The sequence below is a fragment of the Mchenga conophoros genome, linkage group LG22 (genome assembly GCF_057382185.1).
Source record: "Mchenga conophoros isolate Kocher_MC1m ecotype Shallow Benthic linkage group LG22, M_conophoros_male_GT1.1, whole genome shotgun sequence".
NCBI classification, from domain to species: Eukaryota; Metazoa; Chordata; class Actinopteri; order Cichliformes; family Cichlidae; genus Mchenga; species Mchenga conophoros.
Genome location: NC_140546.1, coordinates 26836109 through 26862446, shown reverse-complemented (window position 1 = coordinate 26862446; position 26338 = coordinate 26836109). Strand labels below are relative to the sequence as shown.

Below are 26338 nucleotides of genomic sequence, written 5' to 3'. Positions count from 1 at the left end.
CTCTTGAGCTTGGATCCTTGGGTTCACGCTCTGGCATCTGGCCCTGTGGTCTGAAGAAGTATCTATAGACTGCTGTATATAAAGAGCATTAGAGGGGAGCAGTCTGCACATGGCAGGCTTTTAGTGGGTTACTATAGTAATGTAAATGGATTAAAACCACCGCTCAGCTCGAGCGACTCCCAATGAGTGAGCTAAATGATTCATGGCTGGATTTGGGCCGTGCTGTAATTGAATACAGCATATGCGTATCGGACACAAACTGCGATCGGTGTCATCTGTGACTGGACGTCCGGCTTCGCTCTGCACATATTGCTTAGACAGAAGGATGCAGAGGGGAAAATTAGACAAGTGCAGATGGGTAAGAAACTAAAGTGCGTCTGCTGCGTCCTCCATGTGCCGGTTGTGTATTTTGATGCAGGTTGCCAGATCCAGGGTACTGTATGCATTTTGTTGTTTCCTCCCGTCCAGGTCGCCAGCCATGGGGAACCTCATTAAGGTCCTTGGCAAGGATTTAGAGAACTGTCCACATTTTTTCCTGGACTTTGAAAGTAAGTGGGCGCCAGGGTTGCGTGCGTGTGTCCGTGTGGTTGAATTGTGAGTGTGTGGAGTGGAAGTGTGTGGCGGGGAGGGGGTGGGGCCAGCTGGTGGTGATTTGATGGAGTGTTGTTGAGGGTGTGGTTTGTCATTAACAGACACTCTTTAGTCCCACTCTCCACACGAGGAAACCTTTGTTTCATGAACTTGTCAGCCGTCCACAGAAATCAGATATGATAAGAAGCCAATAAACAGAAACAAACCAAACCAACAACCTCAGAGACTTGACCGTAAAATAGAGAACAGTGACCACAGGTAATTGAAAGCAGCACATGGGGTTTTTGTCTCATAGAAACTCACCTTTTAAAAATAAATCTGTTTCACTGCTCCAGTTTTGAGTCACATACATGACGCGCAGCTTTCATAAAGCGGATGCAAACACTCCGAGCTGCACCAGTGCTACGCAACCAGCTGTACTTTGCATCAAATTATACCAAACTAGAAACAATCTGTTTTTATTACACAGTAAACAAACACAGTCATATCCTAATTACACTGCAGTTATGGGCTAATTAGAACCTGTGCATAATGTTTCTGGATCCAAAAGTATTAAACCTAATTACATCAGGTTTGGCCTTTATTACAATGGGATGAAACACAGAGCAAGACTTTATTCTTTCACTTCATTTTACCGCACGGTTCTCTTGTAATGTGTTTCATTCACACTCTGGATGGGTCCAGTGTTCAGACAACAGAATTATGATAGTTTGGCATTTAAAAAACTGTTGTTTCATTCTCAATTTTCTTTGTATCAGTTTAGTTTTAGTTAGTTTCCAGAGTGGGCAGGGTGAACATTTGTTTTAACACTTTACAAAGGCCCTCGCAGTACTGCAGACATCACAGGCTCAACAAAGCCTCATCAGGCAAGCTGTTAGTGGTTTATCAATGAGTGTATTCCTGTTTTACAGTTTATTTGTATTTTAAAATAACTGATTTTTTTAATCACCTAGTTTTAGCTTTTAGTTTAGTTTTAGTTAACTATAATAACATTGCCTGACTAGTTTTAGGCCAGTGTTAGGCTGTTGGAGGTAATCCTATAACACCAAGGGCAGCATATTTTATACACGAATGTTTGAGATCAATAAATTGCATGTGGAGGCAGAATGCAGGAAAACTGATACGAGCTCACTAACTCAACAGGACTTGAACGCATCAAGATGCATGTGAAGCAGTTATAATGAGCAACAAATGGCCTTGTAATAAAGTAAAAACATGGTCAACAAAGGCCCAGTAAATGTCCTCTGAGTGCAGTGTTTTCAGTGTCAACCAGTAGAACTGGATACTCTGGATCTGACAGTATATGGAGTTTCTAACTAGATCATAATTAAGGTATTGTGTCTAATCAGAACATATTATTCCTAGTGTTTGTCTAATTTGATAAAAGGAAGCACAGCTGATTAAGTGTTATTAATGCAACAAAAATAAAGTGCGCCCCTGAAGTATTTTTTAAGTTGTTATCTTTATATTTCATGACTTTATTGCAACTTTTGATTTAAATTTTCTGCACCAGACTCAGGTAGTTTCTTGTATTTGAGTCTTAATGAGTTTCCTGTCTTCCAAAATAAATAAATTCAAACTGTTCTTGTGACAAACTGTCTTGAGTTTGAGGCTAGTAGCGCATTCCTGCGACCTTTGATCTTTAAGTTTGATTGCTTTTGGAGTCGGCACCTCCTCATGAAGGACTATTTTATCTCAGAGGAAACAGTGAGAGTGGGATTAAAGACGTTCTGCGTCCACGTTGTCACGCTCCACCCAGGACATACTCCCATCATGCCATTCCAACAACGTCCTCTCATCCACCTCGACACCCTCACCTCTCGCACAACGCACACCCGCCTACACCTCACAGGCACGCACACGCGCGCACAACCCCTCCCAACACCCATCCCCTCATCACCCACAGACTTCTCCCCTCTCTCTGTTCCAGGGGGCTCATGGGAAACCTCCTGAAAGTGCTGGCTTGCACCGAACTTGAGCATGGCCCAATAGTTTTCCTTGACTTTGAACGTGAGACCATCCGCTTCTTATTTTTTTGAGTTATCCCTTTCTCTCTGTTGCTTCCCCCCTCCTCCCTTTTATTTTTTGGTCATATCATCCATCTTAGCTGACCATTGTGTCATCTTTAGGTCCTTAGTTATATTTTATTTCCTCCTCAGCTCTCCCCCTCCTCACCCCTCCTCCTTTTCTTTATCTTTTTGATTTCTGCTCTGGGGACCGGCATTTGAAAGGCATCTGGCTTTTTTCTGAAGGGTCTTACTCACGCACGCTGCATCCTATTAGACGCAGACAGATGCACAATAGCAGGGTGGCACTGCAGCAAAAAGAAAATAAATTCATTAATGTTAAAAACTGACAACAATAACACTTTGCTCTCCAAAGCTACAAAGAGCTGAGGAGAAACAAACAGAGAATGCCAGTCCTGTGTGGGTTTCTGTTGCTCGGGGATGACGATGGCTAACAAAAAGTCTATCGTCATCCCTCCACCTCCTCATCTCCTCATCCCCTATTGTACGTCTAATCTATTTGTGAGTGTGAGTGTGCGTTAGGAGAGTGAGACTGATAAAGAGAAGCTGAAGTATGACTGCGAAGAAAGGCTAATGATTTCACCTCTGTCCCCTCTTTTCTAATTTACCCAGTCAGTGAAGTATGAACTTTGCAAAGCATCCATCCTAACAAATCTTTTTTTTTACTTCATTACTCAGTGTTAAAATCTTTTTGTAGTTCATGTCAATTTATAATTTACTTTGTTAGCAGGCTCGGCATTTAACACGAAGTTCAGTAAGCGAGCTGACATGTTTAGAGGTTTTCTTGAATTGTTGGGTATCTTTGAGATTCAGATTTTTTTGTTCCTCTTTTGATGAGTTTAAAAAGCTGTGAAAAAACATCTCCAGTGAAGATCTTAACACTGATTATGAATTTTTAAGATGTAGATGTTTTGCACTGTATCCCCAACATGCTCTGCACCTCCTCAAACATCCCCTTCTCCCTTTTAACAGCTGCCTTCCTCCCCCCTCTTTCTTTACCCGCTGTTACAGTGGGAGTGGGAGAGCTCACTGCTGGCGAGAGACGTCAGCCGTCAAATAGGTTGAATTTCCCCTTCGTGTGTCGGGCCTGTGATTCACTTTACTTCAAAAGCGAGTTGGGATGAGTCAGACTTGGGAATGGCAGCTTTGGGAGCGTCTCTCCCCCTCCTCATCCACCCCCCTGTGCCATCTGTGAGCTCTCCTTCTCCACCTGGAGACACACACTCACCTCTGTCACACAGCTTCAAGTTTGGTTTCTCGTTAAACTATTTATAGCTCGGCGCTGATCGCACCTCCCTAACACCCTTTGAAGGATAAGATGCAATTCTGACCACTGACAAAAAGATTATCAGGATGGATGTCTGGACTGAGCTGCTGTCTGTGAAAATCATCAGTCAGCTTGAAGTCATCCTCAGACTGAATTATAGCAACCTCTGTGTCTTAAAACATCTGAGGGAAATGGTTTGAGAATCAGGGAAGATACTGCTCTCACCGTGAAGCTGTAATCAGCCAACCTCGGAGAGAGAAACAAACTTGCACACATTGTAAAAATCCCCCTGGGAGCACGACTAAATACAAAAATCAACAAGTGAAGCTTGAGGTTTATCAGAGTTGTGTAATACTGTGATAGTTATGGCCAGATTTCCCATATCCATAATGAGACTTCTGTCACAAACAGTGTGTGCGAATCACTCACTGCACTGTGTATTATAGTTAGGGTCGTCCATTTTATTCAATTATCTAAATTTTGTGTCATTAAATTTATATCGACGACTCCCCGCAGTAATTCCATCCACTGCATGAGCTTTATATATGCAAAGTAATAAAATTAAGTAATTTAGCTCAATTCATTTTAATTTTTATGTTGCTAAATTACAACAACGAATGAACCATAAAAGTGAAGTCGAAACCTTAGACCCTATCCCTGGCTTTTTTCGTTATACTAGCGCATGCTAACACATTCTCTGCTCCGGGTTCATATCATTAACTGTATATTAAAAATGGACATCACAACTGTAATGCAACCAATTGTTTTCTGGAAAATAATTTTTTTAATGCCTCTAATTTGGCATTTTGACTGTCAACCTTCTCTGCTGATCAGCTAATACTGACTGCTAGCTAGCTAGCTTAGCTAATGAGGTGCATCTGTTATTTACTTAGCCGTACTTGGGATGCTAATTTGGCTAATTTGGCTAGCAAAAGACAGGGTTAAAACAAAATAAAGAAAACTACACAGCAACGCCTTTTAGTAGAACCAAAAGTGTGGGCTGGATATGAATGAGAAAACTATATGATCACAATGTAGCCTTGCCTGAAGTATACTATGCTGTATTGTTTGAACTACAGCTTACAAAATGAAATCATTCTGTATTAAGGAAGACTTTAAATTTGCAACTCAGACCATAAATAGTTCTTTAGCTAATAAATCAAATTAGCAGCAGGATAATTGTCTGTAAAGATCTATAATTGATTAATTTTTTCCAACCAAAGGCGTCCCCCCTGCTGGCCAGTATAAAGAATGCAGGTTTAAGGCAGTTCAAGACTGATACCTGAATATGTCCATCTTTTATATAGAACTAATTTAGCTTACAAATATGAGGGCGTTATCAATCACAAGATCTTGGCATAATAACTGTATTTAATACAAAGCAATTATGCTATACTTAATTAATACCAAGTAAACATAATGTGTTTTTTACCAGAATAATGAAGGGGGGCATTAGAGAGAATTCACTAATGTTGCACTGCTTGCTGTGCTTATAATGGCAGCTGGTGTGCACGCAGGACAGCAAATATACCTTGATTACTATTTCTCCGCAGGGAAGCAGCGCCTCGGGGTGCAAAAATAATCAGCAGAGCTACCACATGTAGCGAGCTGCCTGGGCACACTCCCACTCTTTATACCTGAGTCAGAGGCAAGAAAAACCAAACACATCGCTGACTCAAGAGAACCCCTCCTAATTGTGTCCCTGTAAGCACTTCATCTGTCCTGCGTGCATACATGAACGAAGCAAAAACTATGACTGGAAAAAAACTGAGATAAAGACTGAGCATGCCCAGAGGTTTCCCTCTCTGCTGCTTATTTTTTCTCACAATTAAACTTAACAGTCATTAAAAAAATCATTTCACAGACGTGTAAAGGGAAAAGGAGAGTGAGAAAAATCTATAAGACTATTACATCAGTCTGATTCTGCTGTTACACCTACCCAGGCTTTGGTACATTTATGCTGAATGGGCAGTGGACATGAATGGTTGCTTTTACAGCGACTGCAGCCCATCAAAATGCAAAACTCTGTTCCCTGACACGAAGCCGACTTGTTATATGAGTAACCACAAACCTCGCTGTGTGACAGAGCGCTCTATGAGTGTCCTGTTATTGTTCTACCTGTAGGTTGTTTATTGGCCAGATTTTAACCTTAGATATTTACACATGCAATGATTACTCGTTGTCTTTCTAATTCTTTGCTAATCTCAGGTTTCTATCTGGCCTTCTAGGACATCATCATCTAAGCTCCTCACTAATACTCGCTCTCCCTTTCCTCCCTCCTCTCTGTATCCCATCACCTCTGCTCTTGATATTTTCATCCCGTCATGACACTTTCACTTCCCACTCCCCGTCCTTCTTCCCTCCCTGCCCTCACAGATGCCCAGCCCACAGAGGCAGAGACGGCCGTGTGGAACCAGGTCAGCGCCGTGCTGGAGGAGGCTCACGGGATCTTGGCCGAGCTGCAGTCCTACAACGGAGCGGGCCAGGAGATACGAGAAGTGAGCATGAATCAGTCGAGCCCCCACTGCAGCATGGGGAAACTAGCGCTCATGTGTGATGCCAGGGTTGGAATTCTGCCGTGCAGCAGGCACCGAATCTAAATCCAAGCAGAAACACCAGAAACATTTCATGCAATATGTCGTTTCCATAAATATAATCAGCTACAAAGCTGGTACACTGGTCCTGATGATCACATGGCACACAATTAACTGTCTTCAGAAACATTAATGAGAACCACTGCTGATAGCTTAGCTGTCAGGATAACTACATTTATAAGTGCTGAATCATTTCCTTTCCTTGCATCCTAACTCTGAGGACACAGATACTGTATGCCGGGGGCTATAGAGAAGATAATGTATTATTAATTCCACAGCAGAGAGAAACTGAGGAGAGTATTATTACCAAACCTGAGTAAAGATAACTAGAAATATATCTTTAGTGATAACATGCAACCAACAGATATCCTGCTCTGCATTTTTTTTACACTGAGGCATTTGTGAAATATTAATCTTGACTAAATATGTGTCAGTTTGCACACTTTTCCAGGACAGAAATGGGAACATTTAGATGATCCGGGTTCAAAAAGTCTTCTTTCATATTGTTGGCAAATTGGAGTAAAAGGGGTTTTTTTGCAGGAGGGATTTTGGAAATCTGTGTTTATCACTCCATAACAGCCATTAAAAAGTCAATTTTCACTGTGTTTTAGCAATGAAAGGGGCCATAAATCAGGCTTTGAAGGGCTATATGAACAGCTGATTGTGTAAAAACCATCAGGATAGAGACAGAACAGTAAAGCTGTTCGAGTGGCGCTTTTTGGCTCAGAGAATTAGAAAAACTCATAGTTCTTTCTTTTTAAAAAAAATTGGGGATATCTGCTGGCAAAAGAAAGTGCCGTCACAACAGGATTATATGTCTTATATATTCAATAGAATAATTTACAGGAAAACAAATAATGACAGTCATAAGGGCTTATTATGGAGCTGATATGTATTGATTTGCTGCTGAAAATAGCTCTGAGCAAATGCACCAATTTCCTCTTGTTTAAACAGCTTTAAGCACTGAGTTAGCCTCTGCAAAATGTTTTTGTGCCCTATTTAAAGATTTACACCAAAAGTAGGCGCAAAACGAATATATATATCCACACAATGCTGACTTTGACAAATTTGATTACATGTAAATTTTACCTCTAATTTTTTTTATAGGAGTACAACATAGAAGGCACATTGGCTTTAATGAAACTCGAGGAATGACTAATTAAAAATGAATAATAATTTGAAGAAATAAATGCTTGATTTTATACATTTCAGTTACATTTTACCCAAAATAATTATTTAATGTTTATGAGGGCAAATAATTGTTGTTGTTTTCTTTCAGTGTAAAGAAATTGAGAGTTGGGATTAACATGTTTTGATTTGATTTATTTATTGATTGTTATTTGTTGATGCAAAGAAATATAAACCATTTATACTTTTTCTTATCATATTGATCAGGTGAGATTATTTGAGGCCAATTTGAGTGTGTGATACTGTGTGTGAGATCACTGGTCAGAGGAAAGGACAGGGAACAAAAAAGATGGCAAGGTTTTTAAAAGTAACATCTGTCTGTTACTGGGCTGCAGGCCATCCAGAACCCGGGCGACCTCGCTCTTCAGGAGAAGGCCTGGAACGCAGTGTGCCCTCTGGTGGCCAAGCTGAAGCGGTTCTACGAGTTCTCCCTCCGACTGGGTGAGTGTGGCCGTTGCAGTCTATGAAAGCATTTCAGAGAGTGATGTAACCCCATCTCTGGTGGCCATGTTGGAGCTGAAAGCATCTGTAACATGAACCTAAAATCTAAAGAGACGGCATTTGCTGTCAGCTGCTCATTTATGAGCGAAGCAGGGTTGTCAGCTGGGTGGATGTGCTGCAGAGCCAGAAGAAGGCAGGAAAATGAGTGGAGATGAGGTGATGGGTGCACCCCTCAGATTAAAGTCTCTGTCCTCTGTTTATCTCAGTTTGAAACAGCTGTTTTGGTATTTAGCATCTGTGCTTCATTGCACAGGCTAGAGCTGATCGTACTACAGCACTAGCTATTATACTGCTTTTTCTTTTGTTGTTTTTTTAAAATTGGCATCTTTTCAGCAATTTCAGGATGTGATAAATCCTGTTAAGACTGACTGATGAATGCAGTCAAAAGTGTCCACACCGCATATGTTACCTTAAACAGGAAGGAGGTCCGTTTAAAGTGATAAAAACGGGCCTTGGCATTGCTGAGAGCTCCATCAGCATTGTGCCTTTCCAGGCTTGACAGCATTCCTCAACAAACACACACACACTCACATTCATACTCCATGATGTCCTCTCAGCCATCTCTGCAGCATCCTGACCCAGCAGCAGCCAGGCAGCCGTTGCTACGGAAACAGTGGTCCACAGTGGTCCAGCGCAGAGAGAAAGAGAGAGAGTAGAGAGAGGAGTATGAGCAGAGAAATAGAGTTCAGCTGCCGCCTCTGCGCTGCCTTCCAATAATACTTTCAGTCTCAGGGACATTGTGTTCTCAGATTACCATACAATGGGAGCTGGCCAATAATTGATGATAATGTCTGGCGGCTAATGTAGCTATGAGATTCAGTACAATAGAGATCACATACTTCCATCATGCTGAAGAGAAAGGGTGGCAGTATGTCCCAGCACCACCTTTTGCTTTATAGTTATTTGATCAAAGGGGGAAGTAAGGGGTGGAGAGGTCCAGTTTAACATTAACAGCTGCTGCATCTCTATAAGCTGTCAGAGGATGGAGATCGTGCACTCTGTGCTCTCGGCAGGAGCGAGACTGGGGTATCAGCCCAGGGCCTCAGATGAAACAATTCCATGTTGTATTTATAGAAGGCACTCGTGCATTTTTAATGCAGAGGAAGGGATGGAGCCCCAGGAGCTTTTGCTTCTGAGGCATCAACACCACTGTACGTACAGCCTCTGGAGTCCGGCTATGGAGTGTGATTTGTTGCAGACTTAGTTTAACATCATGGATGACACGGGTGGGATAACCATGGCCACTGCCTCTGCAGTCACAGCCACACTCAGGCTGTGTGAGCAGCTGTAGCTTGATCTGTGAACATGCAACATGCAGTCTTTGTTTTAGCAAGGAGCGCTCTGTTAAGCCTGTGGTCACTGAGGGCAAATAAAATCCTGCTGAGAGCCTTAATGAAAGTGAAACTAGCAAGACAATAGCAAGGAGAGCATGCAAGTGGGTATTTTGGATTTCATGCTAAGCAGAAAAACATTCATCATGTTCACCATCACGACCGATGTCTGTTTACCAGTTCAGGGAGGTACTACTGCATTTGCTTCCAAAAAAATAAATACATAAAATGTTGGACTGATCTGCCTCTAATCATCTCACTCACGACCTACAAACTGAAACTGCTCCCTGAGAGCTCTGCCTCGAAGTGTAGCTAAATATGCAACATTAAAAATGCAACAGACATGCTGTTTCAAATAAAAGATGGAAATTGCCACTGTGACGAAACCTGTTGGTTTGTTGAATTCAATTTTGGAACTTTATGCAAAGAGTAAAAGTATGGAACATAAAACTTCTTGCATGTCCTCTTAGGTCACGAGACTGCAAATAGTATAGATCTGTCAAATTGTGTATAGCATATAGTGTTTGTGGGAGCTGCCAGCCACAAGTGGCCTGTCTGCTGAACCGCAGTCTTCAAACGTTCTTTCTGCTGTGATAAAGCCATTTTGGTGTTTATACCGTGATAAACTTGACCCCTTGTCCCAGGTGCCCACGCTGAGCTGTTGCATAAAGAAATAAATAAAGAAATTCTTTCCTTTGCTGTCAAAAATGATTTCAGTGTAGAGGCAGCAGTCCTTTACTAAATTTACACCTTTGTGCATCCTAACGGGACACACATCAGAGAAAGACTTTTAAGGCTCATGCAAAATGTAGAAGACACGCTGGTAATGATTTCCTTTTAGGAAAGCAGCTTTTCCGTTCGCATACTTTCACTTCCTCTCAAGCTTTATTTCTCAGACCAACTGTTTGGCTCCAATTCTAAATTTTTGGACACCTGAATAATACAATAATACAGAGAAAACATCCAACAATCAAACAACCCCCCTTTGAGCAAGCACTTGGCGAAAGTGGGAAGGAAAAACTCCCTTTTAACAGGAAGAAACCTCTAGAAAAACAAGGCTCAGGGAGGGGCGGCCATGTGGTGTGACTGGTTGGGGTTGAGGGGAGGTAGATAAGACAAAAGACACGTTGTGGAAGAGATTGATGACAACGATGATTAATTGTATGTATTTTAGAGAAAGAAAAAAGAAGAAACACTCAGATCCTGGCTAGATTAGAGAGGATTACATAAATCTGACCAAACTAAGATAAAACAGCCAGGTCCTAGCTGGACTGGATGAATTTCTGACTTGGATCCATTTGCAGAGAACGCCTTGCGCAGCCTGCTGGAGGCGCTGACGAGCCCGCCGTATGCTCCCATGCAGCACCTGGAGAGAGAGCAGGCCTTGGCCAAGCAGTTTGCCGAGATCCTCCATTTCACCCTCAGCTTCGATGAACTAAAGGTGAAGGAAATCTTTGTTGTTGTTGTTCTAATTACAGCCCTCAGATGCTGACCTTTACTGTACTGAAACATCAATACGGTCGTTGAGCAGCCTTTGTGAAACTAAATGCCACCTTCTCTCTCGCCGTGCAGATGACAAATCCAGCCATTCAGAATGACTTCAGCTACTACAGGAGGACCATAAGCAGGAACAGGCTGAACAACCAGCAGGTGAGGCAGGCCTGGCTCCGGCTGTTTGCACTGCATACATGATCAAATGGTTCAGCGCGGCTTCAGTTCCCCTCTTTAATCATTAATGAAGTGGGGGTGTCCGTTTCCTTCCAACGACGCAAAGACGTGTACAATCAATATTTCATCTAACTTTCGAGTTATACAAATTAACACCAGGGTTGCCTCCATCATTACGCTCTCCTTTCACCAGCTGTGTGACATGATTATCGGATCGTCTGAAAACAAACGTTTGTTTTAAGTGTGACATCTGTTTTGTTTCGGCGCGCAGCTGGAAGCGGAGAACGAGGTTAACAACGAGATGGCAAACAGGATGTCGCTGTTCTACGCCGAAGCAACACCAATGCTGAAGACTCTGAGTAACGCCACCACCAAGTTTGTCTCAGAGGTACACGTCATCCACTCACTGCTTACATGTGTTTATGGCTTAGTCCACATTTCCAAGAACAACATTCCAATCAATAATATTGAATAAAGTAGTGGTGACACAATTCATCCTCAACAATGAGTAAAAGACCAAAAGTATTCAATGCAGACAAGGTTTCTGGTAGTATTACCCCATTTTTTGGATAAAAGTCAAATGTAGCTCTTTGGAGGATAATTCTACCAGCTGTAATTCAGTGAGTGAATCTGATCAGCATCATCCCTTTAAATTTAACTCGATGTCTTTAGTGTAACCTAACACTGACCAGGAACACCACAGCTGCTCTGCACCAGTCAGCCATGTCAACACAGCACTGTAGACCAGGGGTAGGCAACTCCAGGCCTCGAGTGCCGGTGTCCTGCAGATTTTAGATGACTCCTTGATCCAACACAGCTGATTTAAATGGCTAAATTACTTCCTCGACATGTCTTGAAGTTCTCCAGAGGCCTGGTAATCAACTAATCATTTGATTCAGGTGTGTTGACCCAGGGTGAGATCTAAAACCTGCAGGACACCGGCCCTTGAGGCCTGGAGTTGCCCACCCCTGCTGTAGACTAACCACTTTAGCAAGTTTCTTGAATTCTACTGTATTAATTTGCAGTGAAACTTTCATATATGACAGTAAGCAGGCCCCAGCTGATGGGGGATAGAGCTGCTCCAAGTGTGGGGCGACCAAGCAAAAAACAAAAAAATAAAATAATGATTTTTATTTAGAGAAATTAAAGAAACAAGAGTACTAGATGTCTCCTGCTAACCTGAGAGCAAATGAAAGGACTGGGTTGTTAACTGCTTTTGGGTTCTAAAGAGGGGCTAACCCAAGTTACAATGACCAGTATAAAAGGGAGTCCTGTTTCCCTCACTGTGGGGGTCTTAGTCGTAGACGTGGTCATTGTCAAGACATCTGGGTGTAACTAAAGTAGAGTCAGTAGAGTAAAGTAGAGTCTGTCAGCACAGAAGTGAAGCTCAATAAAGCGAATAGAAGAACAGAGCCCTCTATATAGATTAGATCCGAATTACTGTGTGTCTCTATGTACAGTCTGTTTTTGCAGAGGTTCGTGCCATATGTAGAGGGCGTGCTGGGGATGAACGCCTTCCAGCATAGCAGCTGCACAGTCCTCATGCTTTTTGCCCTGCTTTGTCGCCACCTTGTGGCAGAACATTTTGGCGCAGGCAGTGCAGTAAAGTGTAGAGGACTTTCTCACATTGTCCGCTCATCCAAATGGAAGCCATTTTTACATCTTCTTTCATTTCCCTTTTGTCTTTCATCAGAATAAGACCTTGCCCATAGAGGACACCACAGACTGCCTGAGCACCATGGCCTGCGTGTGTCGCGTCATGCTGGAGACTCCGTAAGTGCTTCTTGTCTCCCCATCTTCTTTCGCTCAGTCCATCTCCTTGAATGTCAGAATCCTAAATTCGAATTAACAGGCTCTTTCACTGTGCCGTATAATATGTCAGTAGTTCAATAGATCGACGCTCAGAGTCCTTCATGCTAAATGTGAAATGTTTAATCTTTATTCTGTGTGTCTTTGTGTGAAGAAACTCTCATCTATAACTTGTTCACTGGTATTTGGTGGACACCCCCAACCCCCGCCGTGCCCTCTGTTAAACAGAGCAAATATTAACTCCCGTTTTTGTCCCAGGGAGTACCGCTGTCGGTTCACCAACACAGACACTATGCTGTTCTGCATGAGGGTGATGGTGGGCGTCATCATCCTGTATGACCACGTTCACCCCGTCGGGGCTTTCGCCAAGACCTCCAAAATTGATGTGAGTACAGCAAATACTTGCATACTTTGAAAATAATGGCCCTCTGTTGCATGTGTAAAGCAAAGGAGGTTAATCTAGTGTACCTGAGGGGTCCTGCTAAGCCAACAGTTTGGTTAGGCTGGTCATCAATCACAAAGCTTTAGTTGACCAGTTGCATTCATTTCAATCTCCATATTTTTATTACTGAGCTCCACCAGAGAAGATCTGCACGACTCAAAGCTCAGAATAATCTTTTTATGTCATAACAGCTCAGATTATCTGCTCTCTGGAGCATGTTTGTAAAGAAGTGTGATGAATGTTGAGTAACAGACCTAGAAAAAAATGAAAATATTTAAATTTTGCATAAGATGGATGGAGTTGTTAATAGCTGGGTATTGTGAGCATGAATGTAATGTGGGCTTTGTTATGATTGATGCAAATCCATTAGCTTCAAATCCCCAAGTTTCATACCAAGATGAATGCCTCTCTTAAATGTTTTTGTCTTTTTCTATCCATTTATTACCAGGACAAACTGATAATAAGGAATTACAAATAGACGAGCACAGAACTGATACACGCTGTCCTTTATCAGTGACCCACATCTTCAGCTTCAGTTAATTGACGTTGGTGGGCATTTGTTCATGCACAGCTCTCTTTAACTCCTGTTGCACTTTGATTGCAGCACATTTTCTTTTTCAGACCTTTTGTTGTAGAGTTGCTGCTGTGCTTGGGAACCAGCTGTTTTGACAGATGGCCTCACATTTGACTGTAGAGTACTTCAATATACAGAGGAGCTCATGGTTGACTTAATGACAGCAAGGTGTCATTAAGGGCTGCAAAACAAGCCCAAGTCATCACCCCTCCACCACTGTTCTTGACAGTTGGTTATGGGGTGTTTGTAGTGATATGCAACGTTTGGTTTTCTCCTTTCTGCGCATTACGTAGTGCTCTCCACCAAAGTAGAGATATCAAACATCTCCACTTTGGCCCTGTCTGTCCAAAGGGCATTGTTCCAGAAGTCTTGTGGTTTATTTGGATGCAACTTTGCAAACACAAGACATGCTGAGAGCAGAAGCTTTCTCATGGCAAACCTTCCAGTCAAGCCGTACATGTTTAATCTTTTTCTAACTGTACTGAATTTTAATGAATGCTAAAATTTAACATTCTAGCCGAGGCCTGTAGAGTCTGAGTTGTCAGTCTCAGTTTCATTTATTTGCTGCATTTCATTATAGTTCATCTGAGTGTGTTTACAGTAGATAAAAAAACCACCAAATCCTGTGTAGGTTTAAGATGAAAATAAAAGCTAACACACACACACTCGTAACTGCAAGCCTGCGAGAACTTAGTCTGTTTTTAAATGCATGCAAGGATTTGACTGACCTCACATCAGCAGGACAAGATGTTCTGGGGAGCTAAAAGGTTCATGAGAAGGAATTCAAAGGTAATTCTGTAGTCAACTGGGAACCCGTGAAGTCACTTCAATAATGGGATAACATGTTCACATTTCTATGTACATGTTAGGAGTCCAGACAAGTTAAAGTTGTCCTACTGATGATTTGGATAATCCCAGTAGTCGAACCTGCTCGTGCTCGATATGAAAGCTTGGATCAGTTTCCCAGAGTTGGTTTGAGAATTTTTAACTTGCGGGATATTTTTTTTTTTTTTTTTTTTTTTTTTTTTTTTTTTTTAAATGACATCAGAAACAGCAGTATGCGACATTACGTGATGGCAGAGCTTCAGTTCATCCTTTGTCATTTTTTTTTTTTTTTTTTTTTTTTTTTTTTTTTTAATAAATAGGACAGGGGGAATGAATGAGAGAGAGAGGGGGAGAGAAAGAAAGAAAACCCAAGGGGAGAAGAGACGGTGAGAAGGGGGGGGAAGAGAGACAAAAAAAAAAAAAAACTCCTGGGTCACCTGTATGGAGAAAAAACAAACAAACAAACAAACAAACAAACAGAGGAGACAGCAAACAACAAAGAGCAACATAATAATAGAGAAAACAAAGCACCATCACAATAAACTAGCTAGTCATAGATATCAGTATTTACTAAGTAATAAACGATATTGTGCAGCACGCAAGATAGACAGCGCACAGTGTGCTTTGAGGCAGCAGCCAAGAAAGCTTTAGTCCGCGTCTGTGAATACCCATGTGTGCATACCTGTGTGGATCAGCATGCTTGCATTCCAAAGGTTTCTCCATGTAATGATCTGCTAGGGAGTGTGGGGGGGCCACAGCCCCATCCTCCAGGGTGTGAAGCGGGTATGGAGGAGATCAAAACTCCAGACATCCAGAGGCCCCCAGAACACAAGAGACCATGGAAGACCAACAGAGGGGCAGCCGCGCCACTGTTCCAGTAAGAGCTGAGGAGAGTCCCAGATGAGGGCTCACTCAGCAGCCGCGGAGCAGAAGCCAGGGGGGGTTGCAGTGACGCGCCCGTGAGCTCCGCCGGCCCCCAGCTGCGCCTGAGTGACCGAGCCCTAGGCCGAGAGGCCGGGGGCACCCCACCTCCAAAGGGGCCCGAGCGAGCCCCAGGCCCCAGGCCCCGACAAGCGGCCGCCAAGGAGTGAGCCGGTGTGTACCCGGACGCCCACCCCCAGACACAAAGAACCACCAACACACCGACACCTGAGGGAGTCCGCCACCGGCAGGGGAAGTGGTGGTGGGTGGAGATAGGCCTCCAAACCTTGGAGGGCCTGAGGTGTCCCCAGAGAGGTGGCGTCTGATACCCAACCTGACATATAGACACAGACATACAGGCACACACAGACACAAACATCCATTCCCACCCTCATGCTCTCATATGCACTCACTCCACACTCAACCAACGTGGAGACAGACATAAAGAGACGCTGTACACACAATCACACTCCCCAAGCGTACTCTACAAACCGGGTCTAGGTACCCTTGCCCCTGGAGGGGGGAATTGCACCCAGACCCAGGTGGTGTTACCCTTTTCCCTGCGGTGGGGAGAGGCAGACCACCCCGACTCCGCAGCAGCAGGGAGGCCCCACACCCCAGACCGCAGTCGGACGGCCAACTCCTCCTACTAGCCCCCCCGCTCCAGCAGGCCGCAGAGAATGGGGGTGGGAGAAGACTCCAAACCTCCCTCCACCCGCTCATTGTAGTGTTGATGCATATGTGTTCTAAGGTGCAATTAAAACCCAGGAGGGCATGGAGCTACCTGCCAAGGAGCAGCAGGTAAGCGCATGGTCCCTCCTGCTAGCCCTCAATGACTAAGTGTATTTAAAATTGAGAGGTGGGCAACGACGTCAGGGGTGAGGTATACACCCTGATGGTGATTTGGACTCCGTGATTGTGCCCACCCCCAAGATCCTATATGTATGTGTAATGAGAGTGTGAATAATGTGAATGTCTAAGTTGTGGGATAAAATTGAGGCAGAGGCAGCCAGAAGGGGACGGGGGGGGGGGGTAGCCTCCTCTGCACCCTGGTGACATACCCCCACTCCAAGGCCCTGCATGTGTGGGTGGTTGTGGAGGAGCGGGAAGAGGGAGGCAGCTGGAGATGGGGAGGGAAGGAAGGGAGGGGCAGGTAACCCCTCCCTGGGGCCAGCTCCCCCGCTGACCCCAGTAGGCACTCCCACCCTCCGCGACCCGCCAGGGAAGGGGGGCCCAGGCCCATCAGACCGGGGCCCAGTGCAGTAGCGCCCCCCGGCTCCACAGAGCCCTGGACAGTCCACCCAACCCCACCACAGAGAAAACTGCACCCACCCCACCAACCACACATCTTCCAGACTACATAAGACGGTAAACGCCCAGGCTGAGATCTTCCTCCACCTCTCCTGTATCTCCCCCTCCTGCAGAGAGTTCCTGAGAGAAGAAAGCTCCTGCCAGATGTGACCATCCCCCCCACCAGTTGAAGAGCCCCCCAGGCGGCTCGATGCACCGGCGGCACCCTGCTCCAGGGCCGGGCCCCCATGCACCCACCCGCCCACAACCCCGGCAACACACCAACCAGGACCCGAGCCCCCGAGGCCCGGCCCGGGCCCCCGCCCAGAGACGGAGCACCCCCAGAACCTCACGCCCATCCCGGACCCACCCAGGGGCAGCCAGGTTGCCAGGTCAGTAACCCACGTCCGTCAGCACAGACCCTCCCCTAGCCCTGCTGCACGCAGCCGCGAGGAAACAGTCACCTGAGAGCCAACAGAGCCCTCAACTGGACGTGACCGCTACCCCGGGTTGAGCCCCCAAGGAAGATGCCTCAGGGGAACCCCCCGACGCCCTAAGCCTGTCCCTACCCCCTCACCAATCACAACAGTGAAGGCGGGACCAAACTATGACCCCCCACCCCCACTAGGTGATGGAGCTGATAAAAGGGGCCCAGAGCAATTGATCTGATGTGGTGGCAGAGGCTGTGTCAAGACTAATGTAATCTAATAGATAATTTCTATATTGGTTAGAATTAAGATTATTTTTATTTTTCCAGTTCATGAGGACTGTTTTCTTGGCTATGCATAGGGCAGTGAAGATCATATGGGCTATATTCTTTTCTGAAGTGACATTATCTAAGCTGCCCAACAAACACACTAAGGGGGAAGTTGGAATGTTACATTTCAGACATTTTGATAAGTCTTCACATATCTCGCGCCAAAACTTTTGCACTGGTGGACAGAACCAAAGAGCGTGGATGTAATTGTCTGGTGTATTGCCTTGACAGTGTGAGCAGTTGTTGGAAGATGTAAAGCCCATCTTAAACATCCGATGACCTGTATAGTGCACTCTATGAAGTATTTTGTATTGTATTAATTGCAGACTGGGATTTTTAATTAATTTAAAAGTTTTTAAGCAAATCTGAGACCAGAAGTTTTGGTCTAGGTTGACTGATAAATCTGCTTCCCACTTTGCAGTAGGAAGGGATATTGATTCATCTAATTTAGAAAGTGTTCTGTATATTTTAGATAATAATTTGGGGGATTTAAGAGTAAGAAAATGTGCCGCACTTAGTGGTGTTTGTAATTCAACTTGACTGAGGTTAAATTTCTTTTTTACTATGGATTTAATTTGTTGATATTCTAAAAACCTTGTCTTGTTGATCCCATATTGTTCAACTAGTCTGTCAAATGGAATAAATTCTGTTCCCTCTAATATATGTTCTAAGTATTTAATTCCTTTACAACTCCATTCTGGGAAATTAATCATATTATTGTTTTGTAATATGTCAGGGTTATTCCAGATAGGTGTACGTTTGCATGGGATTAATGAAGACTCCGTTATTTTTAGAAACTCCCACCATGCTGTTAGAGAAAAGCTGATGTTGATACTTTTAAAGCATTCATGTCTTTTGATGTTTGAGCTAATAAATGGTAGGTCTGAAATCTCTAGATCCTTGCATAGTGCCTGTTCAACATCTAGCCAGGGCTCAACTAAGAAGGTATGTTTTAACCATTCTGAGATGAACTGAAGCCTGTTGGCTAAGAAGTATTGGTGAAAATTAGGCAGATCTAATCCTCCTCTATCCTTGGTTCTTTGTAGCGTTTTTAAGCTAATACGCGGGGGTTTATCTTTCCAAAGGAATTTGGAAATATATGAATCCAGAGATCTGAACCAATCTTGTGATGGTTTGTTAGGGATCATCAAAAATAAGTAATTTATTTTTGGCAAGATCATCATTTTTATAGTGGCGACCCTTCCCATGAGTGATATGGGTAAAGATTTCCATCTAGTCAGATCGCCTTCTACTTTCTTTAGAAGTGGGATGTGGTTTAGTTTAGTTAAGTCTGAAAGCTTAGGAGAGACATTAATACCTAAATATTTAATATTTCCGGATTGCAGTGGGGCAGAGGAAGAATTATGGAAGGAGCAGTTAATGGGGAGAACTGTAGATTTTGGCCAGTTAATTGAATAATCTGAAACTCTTGAAAACCAGTTTATTAAAGTAATTACCTCAGAGAGGTTGGTTTGTGTGTTTTGCAGAAAAAGCAACACATCATCCGCATAGAGACTGATTTTATGTTCTATGTTCTTACATTTTATGCCCTTAATTGTTGTAGCCTGTCTAAATGCTGCTGCTAGAGGTTCGATAAAAATTGCAAAAAGTGAGGGGGAGAGTGGGCATCCCTGTCTGGTGCCCCTCAGGAGATAGAAGCTGGAGGATGTCTGGTCATTTGTTCTGATACGAGCCGTTGGGGAATTGTATAATATTCTTATCCAGTTTATGAAAGAGTTTCCAAAACCAAATTTGTGTAAAGTTGCGAATAAAAATTTCCAATTAACTCTGTCAAATGCTTTTTCTGCATCTAGAGATAATATTATGGCTTCGATGTTTTTATCGTATGAGTAGTCTATTAAATTAAGTAATCTACGAGTGTTTGTTGAGGAGTGCCGACCTTTTATGAAACCAGTTTGGTCAGGATGAATTAAGAGGGGGGTCATTTTCTCTAATCTCTTTGAGAGAGCTTTGCAGATTATTTTAAGGTCTACATTTAAAAGAGAAATTGGACGATAGCTTGAGGGAAATAAAGGGTCTTTGCCTGGTTTTAGCAGGAGACTAATGTTGGCAGAATTCATATTTGGTGGTAGTCTGCCATTTTCCTCGATTTCCTGCAACATGCTGTGGAATACTGGTGCCAAAATTGTCCAGAATTCTTTGTAGAATTCTGCAGGGAAGCCGTCTGGACCTGGAGCCTTATTATTGGGCATACTTATCAGGGCTTCCTGGAGTTCACTTGGCGTCAGTGGCGAATCCAATTCCATTGCTTGACTGTCTAGTAATTTTGGAAGAGTTACGTTGTCAAGAAACAGATCAATTTCATTTTTAGATGGGTTTATTTGTGGTGAGTATAAAGTTTCATAGAAATCCCTAAAAATGTTGTTTATTCTTCCAGGATCATATATTGTGTTCCCCGATAAATCTTTAGCAGCACATATAGTTGTTTTTTCTTTATTTATTTTTAGCTGGTTAGCTAGAAATCGACCTGATTTGTTACTGTGTTCAAAATTCTGCAAGCGAAGTCTTTGTATAAGGAATTGTGTTTTTTTATTAATAATTTCATTTAATTCTAGTTTTGTTTTGCATATTTTGTTCAATGTTTCCTGATCTTGGTCGCACGCGTAGGCTTCTTCTAGTGATTTGATGTTTTTTTCTAATTCCTGAATATTTTTGTTTTCTTCTTTCTTTTTGTGTGATGAGAAAGAAATTATTTTACCTCTCATCACAGCTTTCCCTGCTTCCCATAGAACAGAAGCAGATATTCCGGGAGTGTCATTAAAGTCTAAATATGAAGTCCATTCCTTTTTAAAGTATTTAATAAAGTCTTCATCTTTAAGTAGTGATATATTAAATCTCCAGTTTTTACTTGGCGTAGTATTATTCTTGTGCATTAGTGTTAAAGATACAGGAGCATGATCACTGACAGCTATAGGATGAATCTCAGTGTCTGAAATGTCACACAGCAGTGAGCTGCTGACCAAAAAATAATCCAGACGAGAGTAAGAGTGATGAACATGCGAGAAAAAAGTATATTCCTTACTGGTGGGGTGAAGAGAGCGCCATGCATCGCAAAGACCAAAGTCGTTCATATACTGTTTGATTATATTTGTGGACTGCCAATTACGCTGAGTTCCTGTTGTGTTGAGCCTATCCATTTCTTCATTTAGTCCAAGGTTGAGGTCACCGCCAAGAATGAGTGTGCAATCAAGGTGTTCAGAGAGTGCACTAAAAAAACCGTGGAAGAATGAGGGTTCATCAACATTTGGACCATATATACTAACAATACATAGTTTTTTGTTCAATATTGATAGTTTAATAATTAGAAATCTACCCTCTGGATCTATAACTGTATCGAGTACTGTAAAATTAACATTTTTATGTATTAAAATTGCTACTCCCCGTTGTCTAGAATTATAACCGGCTGCAAACGCGTTAGGAAACTCAGGTGTTTTAAGTTCATTTAAACCTGTGACAGGTTTGTGAGTTTCTTGTAATAAAACAACATCTGCCTGTAGTTTTTTAAGCTGGTTAAATATTTTTAACCTCTTTCCTCTGGTGCCAGCTCCATTTACATTCCATGTGACAAACCTCAGCATGCCCTTAATTGTGCGTGTATGTTTAATGATGTATGCTGGGTGTTTCGTTTAGACAGGTGGAGAGAATATGGAAACATCCCTTGTTTGTAAATAGAAAGAGAAAAAGAAGTGTGGTGAGAGACTCCATAAGTCTGACTATGTGTGTGAATATTCACTAATATGAACAAGCGTGGCTTGCTTATGTGTCCTGCAAGTCTGTGCGTGCTGTGAGGCTGTTGTGAATGTGCTGCCGTTGAGCTGATGTGTTTGCGTGATCGTGTTGTGAAAATATGGAGAAATAGAGGGTGTTGTTTGTAGGTGAGTGGGGAAGTAGGTGATCACAGCAGTGAAAGACAAGAGAAAGAAAGAAACCACATGAACTGTGAGCGACAACAAAAAAAAGGAAACGAAACGGAAACATTCCAATTAAAGCAATGACGGAGGGTGACGGTATTATATCTGCTATGACATCCTACTGATATTACTAGGTTAAACACATTTTAAAGGAGAAAGTGTGAATGAATAAGAAAAGAGTGTAGCGGGTTCTTATCTGGAGTGCAGTCAGTATAACCACGGTGTGGTGCCGGGGTCGCGGTACAGCTGTCCGTCCACGTAGAGCCGGTCCACAGCGATGACAGCACGGGAGCCTTTCTGGATAAAGCTACGTCGAACTGGGAACAGGACCTTGCGTCGTTCCAGGATCTCTTTGGGGAACTGGTCGTTCACGCTGAAGTCCGTTCCTTTCAGCTCTCTGCCGCGACTCTTCACCTGTTCCTTTTGTTTGAATTGGCTGAATTTGGCCACAATAGGCCGTGGTCTCCCGGTCCGCGACCTCACGCCCCCCAAGCGATGTACTCTATCGAAGTCGATGTTCTTTACGGTGTCCTCCGGCAGCTTCAGGTGGATTTTAATGAAGCTTTTCACCGTTGCCTCTGCGTCCTCTCCGGCGGTTTCTGGAATACCAGAAAACACAAGATTATCTCTCATGCTACGGGCTTGTAAATCGATAACGGACTCTTTTATTTTTTTATTTTCAATGTTTAGCTGGGTCACGTTATCGGTGAGAGATTTAACCGACTCCCGTAGCGTGGCATTTTCAGCGGCAAGCGTTTCCACCTGCCGCTGGCTGAATTCCAGGGATTCTCTCAGAGATTTAAATTCCCGGTGTAAGATCTCCACCAGGGACAGCCTCGCATCGAAACTGGACAATCGCTTGTCGATGGACTCCAGGATTTCTGCGATGTCTTTGCCGGCAGGCGATGTTGTACCGGGGGAGTCTGCCTGGCGACTTCTCTTCGATGACGGCGTCTCGATTTTGGCCGGGGAAGATGCACTCTGGGCCTTATGCATTACTAAATCTTGAAAACAGCGGTCGATGTAATCTTGGAGAGCGTCTAAACTCTCCCCGTTGTCCTCCAGGGTGTTAGAGATGATAAAACAGATGTTGTTAGTTATATGACAATTGATTAGTATATTTGGAAAATATTTGGAAATACTGAAGCTTGGAAAACCTTTGTTAAACTCTATGCTACCATTTGCTTTTTCTCCGCCAAAATCTCCGGCGTCTGACGTCACCTACAACATCACTTCCGTCACTTACCTCTCCTTCCGTCACTTACCTTGCGGGATATTAAGTTCCTGAATATGATACAAAAAGCTGTGATCACTGTCCGAAAACGACGCCATGGTTCATGGTTCATGGTTCCTGACCTGCTCACCGAGTTTCAGAGAAAAGGATGATGCATTTAAGACGTAGCTCTTGGGTTTCTGTGCAGTTTCTCTGGGCACAGGATGGTCTGATCTGGGGTGAATTTAGCTTTTATAGAGGTGTTCACACTTCCTGTTGATCAGTTAGTCAAGTGCATTTGATTGGCGGCGCCTGGCTGCTACTTGCCCTCGTAACTCCTAAGAAAGCAGTGAGGGTGTACTGAGACAGGAGGCTCTTGACAACATTTCATAAATGTGTGCACGTGAGTTTGGGTTTTTTGCAGCAGCAGTACCAGGACATGATGTGATGTGAGCCCGCTGACCTTTCTCTAATGCCCTGTGTTGTCTTTGTGGTGGGCAGATGAAGGGCTGCATCAAGGTGCTGAAAGAGCAACCGTCTAACAGTGTGGAGGGACTCCTGAACGCACTGAGGTGAGTATGAATGTAGAAGAGTAGAAAGGTACAAATCTCCTCCTCCTTCCTCGCTCTGAATAAATGTGAAAGTGACATGAATGTGCTTCTGCTTCTTCAGATACACGACACGGCATCTACACGATGACAGCACCTCCAAACAAATCAGGGCCCTCCTGCAATGAAACAAAGAAGAAAAAGAAGCGACCAGGAGGGGAGGAGGAGGGGAAACGAAGGAGCGCACTTGAAGGAGGAGGAAACAAACGCTGATAAACCTGTTTGTTTACAACGAACAAAGAGAAAAATCATCTCCGGGGTTAAGTGCGACCTGATGACAATAAGAAGAGGAAAATAATTATATATATTGTCAGCTGTCCATCATTCTGTCTCTCATTTTGTAAAGTAAGAAAAGAAGAAAAAAAAAGAAGCCAGAAAAGAAGATATAGATATATATTAAGAAAAGTGAAACACTGAGCAGCAGGTGAAGAATAGGTAGGATTAAAGAGGAAGCTATATTGGAAGATTTAAGGTCAGAACCAACTGAAAGTGTACGAAACAAAAAAGGAAGAAAAAAAAAAAAGAGGGTTAATGTTCCAGAAGTAGTCTGACGAGTATTTTTGCACACACTTTGAAAACATCTCCTTCCCCAATGAAATCTGATCCCAAACTGGTTCCCATTGCTTGAACTGGAGGGGCTCTCCTTCAGCTGCACTGGTCTCCACCGACGGGTGAATCATAAAGCAATGTGATGGATACACTCCGGAGATTTGCTTTTACCCGTTTCACTTTCTTTCTGGTGCAGCTGGAGGAAAGCAGGCAGGCGGAGACGGGACGCCTCTGTTTTTGCCCCGATTTCTTCCTCATCATCCATCTATCAAGTATATGCTTTTTTTCCCTTTAAATTTCTCCTCATCACCAACAAAAATGTAAAAAAAATATAAATAAATAAAGAGCCGCCCGTGTCGTGTGCCCCAATGCCGTTTATGTTCCTGCACACAAAAACCATCTTGCCAGCTGTCTGGCTTTACTTGAACTACGTCCTTCACTCTCTCCATGGTGCTAATGTGGTTTATCGCAGCTTCTTATCTGATATCGTTTGGCTGTGATGTGGGACATACAGTGATTTTGTCATCCTCTTCTTTTGTGCACAAGTTAGCCACGATGGCGAGTGAGCCTTCAGCATCTCAGTGCGTAAAAAAAAGGGGGTCAAATCTGAGAGGGCGTTTTTAGGGAAACCGCAGCACACTTTTAGTTCTTCACCCAGTGCCAAAGCTTATTCTGTTATTACATCGCACGTGAGTCAGGCTTGAGGGTTTGATGGTATTATTATATCACTCATCTTTCTTTTCTTTTTGTAAAAGAGGATTAAAAAGCCGAGACACACGTGAAAAACAAGTGGGAAGGTGGTCCGATTTACATACATTTTAAGGGCGATCTGAGTGTTCCGGTGTAAATACGTGAAGCTTTTCACAGCGGGCATCCACATGTTCCCCGTCGGGGAATATGAAAAAACCACCATCACAAACTCACACATAAAAACTCGAGTGCTTTCTTTTAGAGTGAGGTTTAAAAAGTCCATCAATAAGTGGGAAATAAAAATGAAACTAAAAATGATCCAAAAGGAGATTCAAAAGAAGTGCTGTAATGTCTAGAGCCCTTAGTTACTTATTTAATTTGACCTTATAATATATTTTCTATACAGGGGTATGTGCGCGAGCATATTCTGTATAAATACATAGATGGCATGTTGCAAAAGTTCTGACAGAAATGTGTAAATAAGGTGTTTTTATTCATTTTTAATCGTTCAGTGATGCTGAAATTGGGTATGTGTTGTCTCTCAGAATTACCATGCGTTTGGCTTGGACCATCGGACTTGCCGTAGTCATAGGTTTCAGAAATTCAGCTTCATTAATGGCGAATGAACCGGAGGGAGGGGAGGGACGCCAAGTGGGGAGGGGGCCGGGGCTGTCCATTTGCTTGTTATTTTGTATATTTTGTGCAACAATAAACTTGTCATTTATTACATTCAACAACAGCCGTCCTGTGTCTGTTCAGTCATGTGTAGGAGTAATGGTGCTGGGGGTGTGATGTCAAAAACTGCAAGTGAAAATCACATTTTTCTATAACAGGGCTGTCAAACATAAGGCCCGCGGGCCAGAATCAGTCCGGCAAAAGCTCCAATCTGACCCATTAAACAGAAGATTGGAAAATGTAAAGAAGGATGTAAATTCGAAAATTTTTACTATGTTTTTAAGTTTTACGTATTTTCCACTTCCCCCTTGGCTAGTCGTACTGCATCACACCAAACTAAATAAGTAAAAGATAAACAATGAAATGACAGAAAGTTCCTGTTTTTTCACCACTATAGAAATGTAGGATTTTCATCACGAGCTTGCTGTAAAAACAAACAAAAGAATAAGAGGACATCATGTCAATTAACAAAACAAATGTTCAATTTATAATTTAGGTACATCCTGTATGATGAATTAACAGAACTTTTTCTGTCATTTTAAACATCTTTTTCTTACAATTTAATCCCAAAGCAGCATGTCTTTCGCATGTAGAAAAACTGAGATATGTTGCTGAAATTGCACTTCTTCTTTTTTTTATATTAAAAATGTGTAGTTAGATTTCTTCACACTGACAGGAAGAGAAGCTTCACTGCTCCAGCCCACTTAAGATCATAGCAGCCTGTACTCTGCACACAATGTAAAATAAACGTGACGTCCCCGCTCTAAGGTAAACTCTCAGTAACAGTGGTGTAGTCTGCGGCTTTAAATTACAGGAAATATTTGACTGGAAAGCAATTAAATGATTATATTCAAAGTCATTACAAATTTGGAATAAATCATAAAGT

General features: G+C 42.9%; 1 protein-coding gene across 5 annotated transcripts in view; it reads left to right on the top strand.

Annotated features, from left to right (window-relative positions):
- Positions 1 to 25514, top strand: part of fam49al (family with sequence similarity 49 member A, like) — a 48265-nt gene extending 22751 nt beyond the window's left edge. For 2 of the 5 annotated variants that reach the window (XM_085263482.1, XM_085263483.1), the window contains 10 exons: positions 2522 to 2601; positions 6262 to 6383; positions 8003 to 8108; positions 10804 to 10940; positions 11072 to 11149; positions 11439 to 11555; positions 12861 to 12940; positions 13235 to 13361; positions 23432 to 23502; positions 23603 to 25514. In XM_085263482.1, the coding sequence (XP_085119608.1) occupies positions 2529 to 2601; positions 6262 to 6383; positions 8003 to 8108; positions 10804 to 10940; positions 11072 to 11149; positions 11439 to 11555; positions 12861 to 12940; positions 13235 to 13361; positions 23432 to 23502; positions 23603 to 23666 (975 nt within the window). In that variant the 5' untranslated portion in view covers positions 2522 to 2528 and the 3' untranslated portion in view covers positions 23667 to 25514. Of the gene's footprint in view, positions 1 to 468; positions 549 to 2521; positions 2602 to 6261; positions 6384 to 8002; positions 8109 to 10803; positions 10941 to 11071; positions 11150 to 11438; positions 11556 to 12860; positions 12941 to 13234; positions 13362 to 23431; positions 23503 to 23602 lie in introns of all 5 variants that reach the window. The other 3 variants (XM_085263485.1, XM_085263486.1, XM_085263481.1) reach the window with 2 other exon arrangements.
- The last annotated feature ends 824 nt before the right edge of the window (positions 25515 to 26338 follow it).